The sequence below is a fragment of the Mixophyes fleayi genome, chromosome 12, assembly GCF_038048845.1.
Source record: "Mixophyes fleayi isolate aMixFle1 chromosome 12, aMixFle1.hap1, whole genome shotgun sequence".
Classification (NCBI taxonomy): Eukaryota; Metazoa; Chordata; class Amphibia; order Anura; family Limnodynastidae; genus Mixophyes; species Mixophyes fleayi.
Genome location: NC_134413.1, coordinates 14,589,440 through 14,607,720, shown reverse-complemented (window position 1 = coordinate 14,607,720; position 18,281 = coordinate 14,589,440). Strand labels below are relative to the sequence as shown.

Sequence of the window (18,281 nt, the reverse complement as noted above, 5' to 3'; positions counted from 1 at the left end):
TAGTCCTTATTAGTCATCATCATCATCAACAATTATTTATATAGCGCCAGCAAATTCCGTTGAGCTTTACAATTGGGAACAAACAGTAATAAAACAACACTGGGTAATACATACAGACAGAGAGGTAAGAGAACCCTGCTTGCAAGCTTACAATCTATTAGTCCTGCCTTTGCTGGTCTTAATCAGCTTCGTTTGATAATTTTCTGATTAGACACAATTCCGTGGACTCTCTATAGTTCCTCCAAATTTATTTTGTAGCTTCACATTCACATATATATGCACAATGTGATGATTATCTGTGCTAAAGGGAGATGGTACTTTGGGCTTATTGATCTCTCTTGTTCCAATTAACCCAGGAGTGGACTAAGCCACTCATTGTGTTCCCACATACCATCCCTAATTAGCAGAATCTTCACGTTAAACCTTTATGACTGGTAGTTCTGGTTTGTCAGATTGGCCACTGTGAACTTTAATGAGTGGCAATTAATATTCATTTTTCTTACATTTTCACTGTTGCTCTGGGCTCATCATAACCTGTTAGTAGCGGATAACTCAAAACATTTTACAGGAGTGTCGAAGTTAGAATTTTTTAAAACTTACTAACAGCTTCTTACACTATCATCACCATCCTCACCATTTATTTATATAGCGCCACCGATTCCGCAGCGCTGTACAGAGAACTCGCTCACATCAGTCCCTGCCCCATTGGAGCTTACAGTCTAAATTCCCTAACATACACAGAGAGAGAGAGAGAGAGACAGAGAGAGAGAGAGACTAGGGTCAACTTTGATCGCAGCCAATTAACCTACTAGTATGTTTTTGGAGGTTTTTTGTACAATTGTACAAATATGACAATGAATTATTAGCATTGATCAGGCTAGTGCAAGTTGCACTGAGGAAAGCAACTGACCGGTTGCTATGAGCTACAACACATTACAAATAAGCAATTTAGTCTGGCAAAATCCAACATAGCCAATCTATAAGGTGAATGAATAGATCCTGATATAGAGTAAATGAACCACTAACATTCTACTAACCTGAAATGGTTTGAGAAATGTCTCCTCCATAGCCAATCTGCCATACTCTGTGAACAGCTAGATGGGGACAAAGATACCAGTGGATTAAAACATATCAGAGACATTATAGCATAGCTAATTTAAGGGAGGAGGGGTCTGTGTACAATAATGTGTGTGTGTAGGGGGGGAGGACGACACTTCGGATCGGGATTATGCCGCACAGAAGATAAGCAGAAGTTTCTATTTTAATTATCTAACTTGTGGGCTCATTTTTTTCTTAATAGATTTACACCAAATCCTGGATCCTTCGAATCCCCAATTGAAACATTTAAAAAATGAATTGATCCGTCAGGAGTTCAAAATCTCCTAATAAAATACTGCGCTATACTGTGGTCCTGGGATTTTTCCCTTTAAGTCTATTTCTTCATACTTCATAATATTAGCTATTGTTGATGCAGGAACAGACCGAGATGTTCTGTGTATTCCTGTTGCTATGCTCAGCTAGATGTTTTCCCTGCATACATTCCCCAGCTCTGCATTAAGTGAATCTTAGCAGTGAGTCATAGACAGCGAGTAAGAGAGCAGAGAGAGGGGTTACAAAGAGTCTTGTCAAAGAATCTATTTCTGTCTCAGTATATTGCTTCAGTTCCCGACAATGAAAGCACCACGTATTAATATATATTTATAATATATATGTGTGTGTGTAATCACACGGCAATGTGCATGCATTGCAATTGTCATATATTCTGACCTGACCATTACCGTGCCTGAGACAACAAATGAATTAGCCCCTTTTTATCACGAGATCCCATCTATGTTCCACTGCATACAGTCAGTCAAAGACAGAGAACATAACAGATCGCTGATCCTATTAAGAACACAACTAACTGTGTTGTGTGTACTTTCATCCATGTAGAGAAGACCAAATAATACAACACTACTCAATTCCCTGCTCCTTAGGTCATCAGCCCATGCCCTATTTAAAGGTTCTATTGAACCAAATGAAGACAAAATTACAAATAGAAAATTGGGGACAAAGACGAAACCCATCAGTTAGTCCTTCCAAACAGTCTTGATAATGGGAAAGTTCTTTCACAGGTCCTGCAATTATGTCTTTAGATCTACTGAGGAATGTTGGAGTATTAGTCTATAACTCACCCAAAAAACAATCAAGAACTTTTCCAATTTCAAGACTGTTTCGAAGATTTGTATCGCCCCTGTTCCCCATTTTCGACAAAAATATAATTCATAGACGGACAAGCACAGCTTCTTGTGCGTCTGTTTGTCCGCCTAGCCCATTTCAAGGTCTACTTTCTGGTCCTTGGAACCGACCCCGGAATATCAATCTGCACCTAGCAATACGGGTTTGAAGGTGGAAGAATCATATACGTTTGCTGGGAACAAAAAGGCTGTGCGCCCTCCCGCCAATCAGCCCTAAACGCCCCTTCCCCTGCACTTTAAGAAATTTAAATATATCTTGACCGGCAAAACCATATGTCATTTTTGCACGTGGGCGCAAAACAAAGGGCACATATACGTCTAATATGCACTCAAACAAAAAGACCCCGAACTGCCCAAATCATGCAAATGTTTGCACCCCTGCGGATGCCACCATCTTGGATCACAAATTCATGCTCTTCCTGTAAAACCAATTGCATCTGCCCCAAAATAGGCAGATAGGAAGCAGAAGAGAACAAAAGCTTCAGGATTCAGTAATTCCCCCACCTGCCCACAATTTAAGACAAATTTTGACAAATTTAGCCAATACCCCAGTTCACCTGAATGAAAACTCTGAACAAATTAAACAAAGTCCCGATCCTGCTGATTGGAAAGTCGGATCAAATAAGGCCACACCTGGTCTGCCCAAATTCCCCCTACACCAGACCAGCCCAAACCATGTCCATTTTGGATAAGGCCACACCCTTTTACCAGTACTCCATCCCCTTTTGGATTCAGATACTGCAGATTGTCCTATGACAATCAAAACTAATGGCAATTCCAAATAGCTGGAATACAACACAGGGTTCATTAGTCGTGACTACAATGTTCTGTAAGCATGCACTCATAGGGGAGAAGGACACACTTCCTTCTTAGGATCTGCAAATTATTTAAGTTCAAGGTTCTATGTGTTCATATGTGTCAAGAGGAAGAGATGGAAGAAAACAATTGTATTATACTTACCTGCAAGTGCTGTAGATCGTCTTCTTGAACATTCTGTGACAAATTATAAACCTTTAAAAGAAAAAAGAAAAACATGAATTAGCAATGTATTTGTGTCTGGAGAAATGCTGTCTCTTCTCTTGTTCTGACCATATGGTCGTAAACATTCTGCAGAACATTTATTGGGACTGAGTCATTAAGGAAAGTAAAGCAAAAAAAAAAAGGGGTAACTTTGCACCTTGGTAAAACCATGATGCATTGGAGGGGGAGATATATTTAAAATGTGGGTACAAATTTATAGTTGGGGTAGGACATGTCCTAGATCACCTTTATATTTCAGTGTAATAATAAAACTATCATGTATTTGTGTGCTACATGAAAAAGCAGCCAGTATTTAACTTATGTGCAAAACAATAAACTAATTTGCACCTCTTGTATTGTAACATGGTTTGTCCAGGAGCAAATTTCCTCCTTTATTTGCCTTAATGAATCAGGCTCATTGTCTCTCACTATTGTAGGAAAAGTTTTACAGAACACTTATTGTCTCTCACTATATAAAGAAACATTCTGAAGAACATTAATTTTCTCTCACTGTTGTAAAATATGTTCTGCAGAACACTTATTTTCTCTTTGATAAGTTCTAAATATCCTTATAGCCATCTTGCACATAATCCCCAAACCATGTACATTTATAAATTATTTATTCCTCCCTTTAAAGTGCATGTGTTGCCTACATACAGTGGAGGCAGCCATTTTCTTTGAGCTGAGCTACAAACCAGTGACAACCCTGAGGCAGCCTATTAGTTCTCTAGGAACCAGTGATGTCATTGAGGCATGAAGCACTTTGGGTCTCAGTGATGTCACTGGTTCCTAGTGAGCTGATAGGCTGCGTTCTTATGAAAACTGTTTCAGCCCACAAAATGGCTGCCTCCGCTGTATGTGCACTTTAAACCACATCTACCGGGTAACCTCACCTGAATAGAGCTGATCATCGTGCTGAGAGCGAACACTGTGGCAGAGTCTCTTAGGGTTGACTGACTGTCGAATGTCCCCTGGGTGTCCATCAGCAACACGGCGACCTGCAGGATAGTTCAGAGAATGTAATGAAACTGCCATAGCAAGCGACCGCTAAGGTCCAACAATCGCCAGTTTAATTTTCTTTAGATATTTGGCAAGATATAAAAGTGACCTGACATCTCCTCACAGATCCATGATGGTACTCGCATCTGACTAACCGAAATAATAAAAATATAACCTTTCCCTAATTTATGATCTTTCATTTAAAAACAATGGGCTAGATTTACTAAACTGCGAGTTTGAAAAAGTGGAGATGTTGCCTATAGCAACCAATCAGATTCTAGTTATCATTTATTTAGTACATTCTACAAAATGACAGCTAGAATCTGATTGGTTGCTATAGGCAACATCTCCACTTTTTCAAACCCGCAGTTCAGTAAATATACCCCAGTGTGTTTCTTGATAGATGGTTCCTTATATGTAAGCTATAGTGATATACATGATGTTATTATACAATACTGGTATGTGATACTCATTTCTAGTAATTACCGTTTTTCCATCGGGTTTGTCCACCAAGAAGATTTCGCTCCATATCTGGATTCCTGTAGTCTCCCTTTCAGAGCCGCCTCTCCATGAGAAACCGGATAGTGGGGCATTATAATCACCAAGCCAGTCTACAGGCTCCTGCACAGAGATGAAGACATCTGGAGTAGTGATTCGCTTTAGTGTTTTACAGAAAGATACAGGGAGCCGGATTCAGCAGGTCACGTATCTCCCGATTTTGAGCGTATCGTACACAAAATCACGTATGCCCAGAACCAGACTATACGTCAGTAAACGCAGCCCTGTCCGAAACGTCTTTGAATGCAAAGGACACTTATCACAGCCTACAAGAGTGAACGGGGAGGTGAAGGGGTGTTTTGCCATAGTGAATGTACAGTAAGGGCGTGCCAAACTAAAGCGCATGCAGTCACATTAAAATCAAGCTCTGGGCAATGTAAAGTTACTTGTTTTTCTGCCGTATCCCTTGGTCCAGCTACAGGGCTAGTCTAAGTCCTGGGGCTAGATTTACTAAACTGCGGGTATGGAAAAGTGGAGATGTTGCCTATAGCAATCAATCAGATTCTAGCTTTCATTTATTTAGTGCATTCTACAAAATGACAGCTAGAATCTGATTGGTTGCTATAGGCAACATCTCCACTTTTTCAAACCCGCAGTTTAGTAAATATACCCCCTGATCTGTAGTGATGACAGTCTCATACACATGCTATAACATGTGTTTGCAATCAGGAGAAACTGTACAAATGTATTTTATGCTCAGTAGACCTTAAAAACATTCTAATAACTGTATTTAATGGGGAAAATTATAAAAAAAACAACTTTTTTTATATTTTTTGTAATGTTTTATCACTACCGCCAATATTATTAACAGCTGACATTAATACCCCATTCATACTGCACCAAAATCCCGGGTTTGTCCTGGGTTGAGCTCAAACGACCCGGGTCTTGGTGCAGTATGAATGGTACAAGTGAAAAATCCCGGGTCTAAAAATCCGGGTCTTCAACACGGGATTTATCGAGAGGTAATTCCTGGGTCGGACCCGGGTTGCCTGCACTATGAATGGTGCAACCCGGGTTTTTGCATAGGAGAGAGAGAGAAAGAGAGAGAGAAAGAGGGGGAGAGAGAGGGAGGGAGAAAGAGAGAGAGAGAGATTTTTTTTTTTCATATTCCAGCTTTCAGCCAATGAAAACTGCTCTGGTGATGACTCCCACAAATTGCCAGGGCACAGATTTGTGCAGTATGAATGGGGTCAACCCGGGAAATTCCTGGGTCCAAGGTGCAGTATGAATGGTGTTTCTGAGCTGGGACGCTCCGAGCCCCTGCAAAAACCCGGCTTCAAAAACCCGGGATATTGCAGGGGCGGCAGTATGAAAGTGGTATAATTTAATATATATTTTTTTGTCCTTTGCAAAAGGACATATCCTGCAGTGATTTGTGTAGTAGAGTACGCTGAGCCAATTTACGTGCATTTTATAACAAACACAGGTTGTGCTCAGTGGGCCTGATTCATTAAGGAAAGAAGAGCAAAAAAAAATTGTAACTTTACACCTTGGCAAAACCATGTTGCTTTGGAGGGTGAGGCAAATTTAAAATGTGATGGTAGATTTATAGTTGGGGTAGGGCATGTCCTAGATCAACTTTAAATTTCATCGTAAAAATAAATCTGTCAAGTATTTGTGTGCTACATGAAAAAAACAGACAGTATTTAACATATGAGCAACATAATAAACTAATTTGCACCCCTTGTATTGTAACATGGTTTTGTCCAGGAGAAAACTTACTAATTTTTTTGCCTTACTTTCCTTAATGAATCAGGCCCAGTATGCGTGTTGATGAATCAGGTTGGTGTGTTTAAAATGCAACTTGAGTCTCTGTTAAGGAGCAATTTTGAAATATAAGCAAATATACATCTTCAATGGCACACAACTTATTGAGGAACTAATCTATCAACCAGTGTATGAAATTCCTATATCTGGGGAGTAAAAATTGCCAAGGAAAATTGCATTCTTGGATACATGAAAGGGCTCAAAAAAAGAGCCGACAAAATCCAGCCAGGAACTGATTTCAAAGTAAGATTAATGCCAGGACAAGTTAGGTCTATGGGACTATTTGGAAAGCGTTACTTAACTCAATGATTACTGCAAGCTTAAGCAAACTATGGCTCTCCAGCTGTTGCAGAACCACAAGTCCTAACATGCTCTGACAAAGGCAGTATGACATTATCCAACTAAAAAGCACACTACTTCTACAATATTAAATGGATTTTAAAGTATTTCTGGTTAAACTTCAAATTATTTTTAAAAAACATTATGTCCATAACAGTTATTTCTCATAATTTTTTTTTATTGGATATGGTGTAATTCTTACTACAAAAAATAATTACACCTTCTTTTACTCTATTTTCCTGACAGTCCCGGTTTCCCCTCACTCTCATGACACATGTAATAATGACAGTCCGAATGTCCTCTAATTCTCAGGGCACATGTAATAATGACAGTCCCGATGTCCCCTCACTCTCAGGACACATGTAATAATGATGTCCCCACACTCTCAGGACACATGTAATAATGACAGTCCTGATGTCCCCTAACTCTCAGGACACATGTAATAATGACAGTCCCGATGTCCTCTCACTCTCAGGACACATGTAATAATGACAGTCCCGGTGTCCCCTCACTCTCAGGACACATGTAATAATGACAGTCCTGATGTCCTTTCACTCTCAGGACACATGTAATAATGACAGTCCCAATGTCCCCTCACTCTCAGGACACATGTAATAATGATGTCTCCTCACTCTCAGGACACATGTAATAATGATGTCCTTTCACTCTCAGGACACATGTAATAATGACAGTCCCGATGTCCCCTCACTCTCAGGACATATGTAATAATGACAGTCCTGATGTCCTCTCACTCTCAGGACACATGTAATAATGACAGTCCCGGTGTCCCCTCACTCTCAGGACACATGTAATAATGACAGTCCTGATGTCCTTTCACTCTCAGGACACATGGAATAATGACAGTCCCAATGTCCCCTCACTCTCAGGACACATGTAATAATGATGTCCCCTCACTCTCAGGACATATGTAATAATGACAGTCCCGGTGTCCCCTCACTCTCAGGACACATGTAATAATGACAGTCCCGATGTCCTCTCACTCCCAGGACACATGTTATAATGACAGTCCCGGTGTCCCCTCACTCTCAGGACATATGTAATAATGACAGTCCTGATGTCCTCTCACTCTCAGGGCACATGTAATAATGACAGTCCCGATGTCCTCTCACTCTCAGGACACATGTAATAATGACAGTCCCGGTGTCCCCTCACTCTCAGGACACATGTAATAATGACAGTCCTGATGTCCCCTCACTCTCAGGACACATGTAATAATGACAGTCCCGATGTCCTCTCACTCTCAGGACACATGTAATAATGACAGTCCCGATGTCCTCTCACTCTCAGGACACATGTAATAATGACAGTCCTGGTGTCCCCTCACTCTCAGGACATATGTAATAATGACAATCCTGATGTCCTCTCACTCTCAGCACACATGTAATAATGACAGTCCTGATGTCCTTTCACTCTCAGGACACATGTAATAATGACAGTCCCAATGTCCCCTCACTCTCAGGACACATGTATCAATGATGTCCCCTCACTCTCAGAACACATGTAATAATGACAGTCCCGATGTCGCCTCACTCTCAGGACACATGTAATAATGACAGTCCCGGTGTCCCCTCACTCTCAGGACACATGTAATAATGACAGTCCTGATGTCCCCTCACTCTCAGGACACATGTAATAATAACAGCCCTGATGTCCTCTCACTCTCAAAGACCATGAAATTAGTGTGCACCTTAAAAAGCTCTTAGCGGACCAGTAAACGCACTTACACACATAAAGAAGCACTGTGTGTTCGTATATTTCTTGGTTCGTAAGTATCTTAGTGTGTCTGCCAGTCCTGTCCAATTGGTTTGTCTGTCAGTGTATCTATCAGTCCTATCCAATTGGTTTGTCTGTCAGTCCTGTCAGTGTATCTATCAGTCCTGTCCAATCAGTTTGTCTGTCAGTCCTGTCAGTGTATCTATTAGTCCTGTCCAATGTGTCTTTCAGTTGCGTGTGTACCCCGGCACAAACTATGTTGATCTTTGAGAATACAGAGCGACAGTCCTCCTCCAATTATTGGATGGTAAGTCCTTCTTATAAGTCAGGTCAATTATGAGCAACTTTTATTTAGGAAATAATATTGTCTGCAATTAGAAATTTGTAAATTTACCTTTAGGGGTGGTAGAAGGTTACATTACTTTACGGAATTTATCTTAATTTGTAGGTAACTTTGAAATACTGATGGACGCAGCTAGAACGCCTCTTTCTATAGAGATCTCTGGGCCCTATGATTAATGTATCACTGCAGAGCAGCAATCACCTGGAACAGAAGATGTTGTATTTCCGCACCCCAGTGAGTACGAAGGACACGTTTATCAAACAGATCTTTAAGATAACACGTGTCCTACTTGTGTCCATCCACAGTATGGGCATTTCCTCCATCTTTTCCCTGGTCCCCATCCAAAAAAAAACCATCCCTGAGGGTAGACTCATTCTATACACACTATAGATAAAAATGTCTCCCCCTCGTTCTCCCGAAGGGCCCGTCATGACATGACCATCGCTCAATGTGATAGCACACACCTGCTGTTGACATGTAAACCCTGGGTCAGAGCAAAGAGCCAGAAAACAGGTTGGGTGCTATGCAAATAAAAGTCTACATGCAAGCTTTAGTCTGACAGGGCCTGCTGGGGTTTGTAGTTCCACATCAGCAGAAGAGCAACATCTTACCTAGCTCTGGTTTAAAGTGTTAGTTATCCAGTATTGTAACAGGCTACAATGGACATTGCAAGGGGACTTAACCCACACGTTGCTTATACACACTGTACTTTCTGCTAGTAATCATTGATCTAGCTCTCTTCTACAGTCATGTAAGACATGTATGCATACGTACCGTTTTGTACATGTATCGCAGCATGAAGTCCATGAGGAACGACTTTCCTTTTCTGAAGGCCCCAGCCACGGATACAGTCACTACTTCCTTCTCCCTCACAGCTTCCGAGAGCAGAATTCGGTTTAATGCCACTTCGTCCAACTCAAAGGAGTGGTCATCTTTAACCACCAGGACCTGTACTGGCTGGGCTTTCTTCTCATACTCTTCCTCCTCGGAGCTCCAGTCGTAATTTCGGTCTGAAAATCCACCTGTAACATGAAATAGGCATCACTGGGACCTTTCTATATAGATCACAGGCTTATTAATCAATAGCTGGCTGGCAATTTTGGAAATTAGCGGGTTCAAAGTTGGTCATACACACGTGTGGCGAAACGAGCCATTAATATCACTCTAACCAGCCTGCTCCTCGTTTCTCACAAAATGTGGATTATAGCAGGTAATATTTATAGCCCTTGCTTTTGTTCCCCAGCCCAACAGAATACCACTGCAGTGTCTAATTAAACGTGGATAAGGGGACTTTGTAGCTTATTGTAAATATGTATATTGTTTATTGTATCTTGTTGATATTGCATGGAAGCTGTTAGCCATTTGTGACTTGGATAAAAAAGAGCTACCATGTAAGTACCATGTAGTAGCATCTTCTGATAATTTGCCAGTGTTATTGGCACCTGAGACTGTGTCTGAGTTAGAACAGAATTGCAGAAAAGGCCAGTTATCCACCTCTGTTGTGTCTGAAAATGTTTTATATAATGAAGTAACGCAGGATACCGTATGTCTGCTCTCCGGGGCAAGTGATGTACAGCTGTACCCAATTGTGGCAGAAGAGAATCATAAACTTGCTCAACATATGATCGCAGCAAAAATCATGATTACAGACTGTATGACAGAATTATTGGGAGAGGATAAAGGAATTGTCATGTCAGGGGCCACTACCATGAGGCCCTAGGAAAACTACTTCTGCACCTTTCCCTATGCAGAATTGGCAAATGAGGAGATGTTGACTGAGTGGGTGTCTGAGAGGGCACCAGCACAGCAAGATTCACCAGCCCCACAAGCTTTGAGGCATCGCATTTCAGCTCCAAATCTGGGGACCCAGGACCCCATACCAGCGGCCTGCACTGGACCATCCACTCTGGTTTTCCGCCAGGAGGACAAGTCTGTGTCCAATGAGGATTCACACTACCCCGATGTGCTAGAGGCGAGGGAAGTAGTGCAACAGCTGGATGTGGTAGCGGGGGAGGGGAGATGCACTCCAACATACATACAGGGGCACCCACAAGTGGTTTTGGAGGGGGACAAAGGATTCCCCAGCAGCAAAAAATTAATGATGACCCTACGTTTCCCTGCCACTGGGCAGTTGTCCCTTGAGTGTTTGGGGGAGGGGGGTTTGGATCTTTGGGAACAAGAACCGGACAAGAACCCGCAAAGTTTTGCTGCCACTTGGCAGTTGTCACTTGAGTGTTTGGGGGAGGGGGGATTGGATCTTTGTCAGAAAAAACTGGACAAGGAGCCCCAAAGTTTTCCAGTCCCTGGGCAGTTCTTACTCGAATATGTGGGGGAGGGGAGCATGGTCTCCAGTAACAGAGGACAGGCCAAGGGACTATTTGCAGTTGGGCATTTAAGGGTGGACAAGGCACCCAAGGGATGTTGGACTACAACTCTCCTACCATGGATGTGTGCACCAGAGTGGCCCAGTTTTAATGTTGTCTCATCTTATGACACAGGGCAGCATAAAGCCCCACTCCAGCTGGGTGGGATGATATACCTGCAGCCATGGGACCCTGGGGGGAGATTGAGGAACTGTGTACTGCTGTCTACCTTACCATCAAACCCAGGAGAAACCTCAGCAGGTTAGAGACTTTGGACTTGGGGGAGAAAGGTTTACTTGGGGCAAGGGCTAAAAAAGTGGTGGAGGAATGTGGCGAGACGAGGTATTAATAACACCCTAACCAGCCTGTCCCTCGTTTCTCACATAATGTGGATTATAGCATGTACTTTTTATAGCCCTTGCTTTAGTTCCCCAGCTCAACAGAATACCACTGCAGTGTCTAATTACATGTGGATAGGGGGACATTGTAGCTCATCATAAATATGTATATTGTTTATTGTATCTTATTGATATTGAATGGAAGCTATTAATCATTGTCCTTAAAGTGAAGCCTGGTGAGTTATGGGTAAGGATCAGATTGCAGGATACAGGTGAAGGGGAAGGCCAATTAGTATCCATTGTTCTCAACATGACTAGTTCAGACATTTTGTCTAGAGCCCAGCAGGGGACCTTCTATAGAAGTACAGCTCATCTCCACTCCCCTTCCAACCCCCTGATACAGCACCCACCAATGGTTAAGAAGGATAGACCTATAGGTGTGCCCAGGGAGGAGAAAACACTGTAGAATTTAGACCCTAGCTATAAGGAGCCACTCCAGGGAAGGGGTGATATTCATTCTGGGACTAGAAGCTGCAGGGTGGCTTATCTCCTAGTATACATTGTGCTGATGTTCACGCTGGAATCTCCGCTCATTTTTCCTCGCACCCCATAGAGGAAAAATGAGCGGAAATTTCTCACCGTAATGGCTGCCAATCTGCGCAGCCGGACATCGCGGTGATTTCAATCGCCCGCTTCCTGTTATACAGCTGCTTAGCAGTAAGGTTCCTCAGGAAATCACTTTCAAATGTTTACAACTATGAAAAACTTTATAAAGAAGATTTATGTTGTGGAATCTGGGTAATCAATTGTCTTCCTATTTTACATATATCAGTAAATGGCCCTTGCACACTGGTCAGACCTTGGATTTAACCTTTTAAATGCTGGAATAAGGAATAAGAAAGTCACCCACTGTTTTGAATTAACATCCTCTTGTGGAACTACAATTCCCAGCATGGCCTAACAGAATAAAGCATAGGAAGACTTGTAGTTTACCAAAAAGTACACTTTACTTACTTTAAATCACTCCCTCATGAGGCCGGTTAGCTCAGTTGGTTAGAGCGTGGTGCTAATAACGCCAAGGTCGCGGGTTCGATCCCCCTACGGGCCACACTTTTTTTTTTGCCATTTTTTTTTCCATTCCCCCTACTAATAATTATTATTATTATTTCACGAGGAAGTCACTAGAGTGGTAAAAGTTTTTGGGCAGATAGTCTTTCCCCGAAAAGTAAGAGATGCCTGTCTGCAGCAAACACTATCATGCCCTATGCACAGCAACAGCAGAAATTGGATATGCAAGTGCAATGTACAGGACGTAGGCTGTAAGATGTAGTCACTCAGAAAACAACAACAAAATAGTCGAGTTAAAATACCAAAACGAATAATATTTATTATAATTAATTCACCCTCTTTGTGTTTTCATATTGTTTATTAAATACTAAACAATAGCTGACAGCGCCACCCAGTGGTGTTTACATCTAATGACAACAGATGAGCTAAGAAACATTAAAGCACGGTATACAGTATATTCTGCAACATTTACTTCAGGTGACTCATCAATATATATATATAGGGAATTGTTATGCCAAATACATACTTTTATATGATTAAACCTCTATGCTTTCCCATGTTATCAGAAGCAGACAAATATATCATATTCATAGGCACAACAAACTAGTTAGTTATTGTTTGCAATGAATTAGCTGTTGAGTTTTCTACATTCACCTCCATTTATTGGCTTGTGCCCTGCTGCTTTCTATCATCTTCCTGACTGCCCTCTGTGCAGTGTCCTGATATGGCAGGAGTGTTTATGTTTGTTCCCCTTGTACATAACACAATACACAGAGGCAGGGAAAATAAGTGTACTGTGCTGTATATACAGACAGCCAATAAAAGAATTCACTGATAATAAAATTGCGACATGTAAACAGGCAAAGGAAGATAATAACCTGTTTATAATATGCATTGCCACAATCAGTACACTCTATTTTTTGCTCAGTGTCTTTGGATGTGAGACAGAGTTTCACTGAAATATGGCAGCATCTAATATTTTGACATTCGTATGGGGTAATCACAGTTCAGTTCAACCCCCTTTACAACATATTACAACAATTATTTTGAGCAAGTGTATTAAAGAATTATATGCACATATTGTGCCCTAGAAATATGTTATTTGACAGTAGGAGATTTAACCAGTGCACTCACAAGCACTGTGCCTGTGATGGGGTCCAGACAATGACAGGGACTGACAAAGACGAGCAGCAGTGGGGAGGACAATGAGGGCTTCTGCAGTGATATACACAATTTATGGTTCCCACTAGCCCCCAGTGTTCTCAGAATTTCCCACCAGCCACTGGTGTACTCCACATTTCCTACTAGCCACCTGTGTACTCAGCATTTCCCACTAGCCACCAGTGTACGCAGCATTTCACACTAGCCACCAGTATACTCAGCAATTCCCACTAGCCACCGGTGTACTCTGCATTTCCCACTAGCCACCAGTGTACTCAGCATTTCCCACTAGCCACCAGTGTACGCAGCATTTCACACTAGCCACCAGTATACTCAGCAATTCCCACTAGTCACCGGTGTACTCTGCATTTCACACTAGCCACCAGTGTACTCAAAAATTCCCACTAGCCACCAGTGTACTCAGCATTTCCCACTAGCCACCAGTGTACTCAGCATTTCCCACTAGCCACCAGTGTACTCAGCATTTCCCACTAGCCACCAGTGTACTCAGCATTTCCCACCCACTAGCCACCAGTGTACTCAGAATTTCCCACTAGCCACCAGTGTAGAGAGAGAGAGAGAGAGAGAGAGAGAGAGAGAGAGAGAGAGAGAGAGAGAGAGAGAGAGAGGTGTGTGTCGTGAAGGCCAATGGAGTGGCGGGTGTACAGTAGAGGAGGGTGGTCCACTGTATAGAAATCAACTGAGAAGCATGGTAGCTTAGTGGTTAGCACTTCTGCCTCACAGTGCTGGGGTCATGAGTTCAATTCCCGACCATGGCCTTATCTGTGTGGAGTTTGTATGTTCTCCCCGTGTTTGCGTCGGTTTGCTCTGGTTTCCTCCCACACTCCAAAAACATACTAGTGGGTTAATTGTCTGCTATTAAAATTGACCCTAGTCTCTCTGTCTATGTGTGTATGTTAGGGAATTTAGACTGTAAGCTCCAATGGGGCAGGGACTGATGTGAATGAGTTCTCTGTACAGCGCTGCGGAATCAGTGGCGCTATATAAATAAATGGTGATGATGATGATGTGTACTATGAACCATCACACATAAACAAAACCCACCATTCTAACTCTGTTCACCTTATAGTCACATATTACATCAATGTAACTAGCATACAACTGGTAAACAAGAGATATCAGCTGTTTAAACATACACTTCATGGAAAAAGCCATATACCAAGAACAGCAGAAAGCCCACAATTTGTAAATACATTGTATTGTTCTGTTATTATCCCGTAGTGTATATAATATAAATAGCGCACTGACATTATCCAAACTCTCTCTGGCCCTGTTGGCCGCTGATGTTGTAAAATAAATGGTTATAATAATATTGGGTGCAGGAGAATTAGTCTTAGTTTTAATATAGTGCGTTATTATGTATGATCTTTACTGGCATTTATATAAAGATAGCAATCAGACCGTCTGCAATTCCGGAGACCCACCCTTCTCATCACACACCAGGAACACACAGACAAATGGATTTTCCACACACGTGTCACAAGTCTATAATTAATTTACATTACTGTACATGGAAGAACAAATGGGCCCTGTGAGGATTGAGTTGCCCATAGCGAGGGCGTTATAACAGTATGTGATCACCGTCCATTAATAAACTTCATAGATATAATGGGACGGACGCAGAATAGGCCGCAAGTGGGCCCCAAATCGCGGGCGCATTTTTCCGTTTGCAGAGCGCCAGGTATTTTAAGATGTGCGCTGGTCAGGAGACAAAGAGAGTGTGTGTTTTTTTCGTGAGGCACTCTAATGACAATAGTATTGTATTAAAATCTCGATCTTTATTGCAATATATTAAAATCAAAACAAATTTCTTCATATTCCAAATTAGAAAGAACTTGTAGCAAAATATTAAAATATGAATACCAAATAAAGACCCAAAGTAAACCTATTAAAATAGAACAGCCGGGACGCTGTTCTAATAGAAAGTACGTCTCATTATATATCACTCAATATAGTTTACAATTTATTAACTGTTGTTTTTAAATACAAATGTATTGCTCAGATATCCATTTGAATAAAGATCAATCCACGACCCCTATTAAATCAATCTTTGTCAAATAATATTTGTCTCCGATATTTTTATATCTTGTTCTTATTTTTAATTGTGACATTTGTTTTTTCTCTATAAAGTATATCCAGTTATATGTATACTGGAACTGTATATATGGTAAGTATCCCTATTAGCACAGTGGTTTCAAAATCCCCATATACTAATAAGATTGATGATAACACAGTAAAAATAGAATTTATAATTAGTATTTCTAGGTCTGTATCGTTGCGTGAACACCCTCTTACTGTACTCGCCCTACGTTAGAACTCTCCCCGTCCCGCCCAATCACACCTGTCCAGACGCAAGTGCAAGAATCGCGGAACATGGCGCATAAACAGCAATTTCACGCAAGATTTGCTACACAAACTGGCGCAGTACTCACTATGCATGTTTTTCCCCAACGTATTTCACCATGATAATCACATAAGTTCAACTAATAATAACACAGATTATATATGCATGCTTTATTACATTGATACTATTTGTTAAGTGGAAATAAACATAGGTATCCTGGCATTGATGATAGTTGGTAGGTTGTCATAGACATACATCCGGCTTTGGTGATAAACAAAGATCAGAATGCAGAGCAGGCTAGCATTGGTGTCAGTGGGCACCAGTTATGGCAATGGCAGGGTGGCATGGGTGCATTGGTGATGGCTTGCAGTGGTGATAGGGTGCAGTAGGCTTGTTACTGGCCACGGAAGGCAGCAGTGATGGCACAGTAGTACAGTCAAAGGTGCAGCTGTGATGGCATATGTAGAATGACTAACAGGCCAGCATTGGTGGCAGAATGGTGGCAGGGGTAGATGGACTGCAGCATTACAGGCAGGGGGCAACGGTAGAGGCACATGTATGCCAGCATGGATAGTAAACTAGTATTAGTGGCAAGGGTCAGCCCTGATGGCACAGATAGGCTGGTAAGGATTGCAGGCTGCCAACAGTAACGACAGGAGGGCTGGCATAGCTAGCAGGTCATCATTGGTGGTTTAGGGGAATGTGGGATGACACTTAATGACAAAAGAATGTGTAGTCACTGGCTGCTGCGGAACCTCTTGAAAAGCTGACCTGCTTGAATGAGGCTGCACCTACACTGACCAGAAGCAAAACTCTGATTTACACCCTGTTTGCACAGTGTTCTGCAACAGCTGAGATCTTGCAGTCTCAGTATCTATCCTGTGTGTCAAAGCTGAAACACAACGTGTGGAGAAAAAAGGGCTGGACAGAAATTTACCTCCTAGCAACAGCCTCACATTACACAATCTAATGACACAAAACCCTCATGCAATGCCCGACACCAGCAGTAGAAGGCTGCACAACACAACACAATGCATTACATACGGCAGAGGGACACACAGCCCAACACAATGGGCTGTGCAGAGAACACACCCTGGGCAGAGATTGCTGTGTACCTGATCCTCTCAGAACCCCTGGTGCCCTGGCTAGGAAACCCCATGGGGGCAAGAGGGGGGGTAGGGGGGGTCATACTCACCCCAGCTGTTCCTCTCCTTACGGTTCCTGGCCATGTCAGGGTGAGGCTCCGGGCAGCAGGAGGGTGTGATCGGTCTGGTGATGGAGACTGGGCTAGTTCTGCAGGATGAGAGATGCTGACAGGAGGAGGAGGGGGAGGAGGAGGAGGACCACAGTCACATGGTCAGGGGAGCTCAGTGCAATCACCAAAGGAGAAGACAATATTATGTTTCAATATTTAAATACATAATATCCAAACATAAACTCAGACCGCCCTTAACCTTATATTATATTGTAATATAATAGACATTTAAATGTTCTGCAGATAAATAGCAATACACTGCACATATATAGGATTATTCACTAACCTAGGTGTATAGTGTAGGAGCCAATAACTTCCTCCAGCCCAGTGCAAGCTAGACAATGACAGCCAATGTCTGATTGGTTGCTATGGGTTACCGCACTGGTGAGCATATTATGGGACGTGAAGTCTATTGTGTGGAAGTATTTGCCATTTAAAGGTACACTACTATCTACTGTAAAAATGGTATCCTCCAGAACCGGCAAATCATATCCGTTAGCCACTTAAAAATGGTGGAAGGTTGGACGAGGCGAGTTTGGGGAGGTGAGCAGAAGGACCAATCACAAAGATTTGTTGCTCAAAACCATTTTTCCTAGATATGTCACTATTTTTAAGTACTGGTCAGCTGCACAGTAAAATGTGTTTTTCTGCCTGATAGATTTTTACAACCTATTCTTATAATGCAGGCTACATTACGGTACCTCAACAGCGCGGATTTCCCTTCACAACTCTAT

General features: G+C 42.0%; 1 protein-coding gene and 1 non-coding gene across 3 annotated transcripts in view; one reads left to right on the top strand and one right to left on the bottom strand.

Annotated features, from left to right (window-relative positions):
* The window catches only part of ATL1 (atlastin GTPase 1), a 45,455-nt gene extending 27,826 nt beyond the window's left edge, over nt 1–17,629 (bottom strand). Inside the window, exons 1-6 of one of the 2 annotated variants that reach the window (XM_075192451.1) lie at nt 17,488–17,629; nt 9,772–10,019; nt 4,743–4,877; nt 4,151–4,255; nt 3,198–3,248; nt 1,038–1,094 (exon numbers count right to left, since the gene is read on the bottom strand). In XM_075192451.1, coding sequence (XP_075048552.1) covers nt 1,038–1,094; nt 3,198–3,248; nt 4,151–4,255; nt 4,743–4,877; nt 9,772–10,019; nt 17,488–17,521 — 630 coding nt within the window. In that variant the 5' untranslated portion in view covers nt 17,522–17,629. The remainder of the gene's footprint in view (nt 1–1,037; nt 1,095–3,197; nt 3,249–4,150; nt 4,256–4,742; nt 4,878–9,771; nt 10,020–17,487) is intronic. The other variant, XM_075192450.1, reaches the window with a different exon arrangement.
* Nucleotides 12,733–12,806, top strand: TRNAI-AAU (transfer RNA isoleucine (anticodon AAU)). Its single transcript has one exon. It is a non-coding gene; the product is annotated as a tRNA-Ile (tRNA).
* Nucleotides 17,630–18,281: the final 652 nt, after the last annotated feature.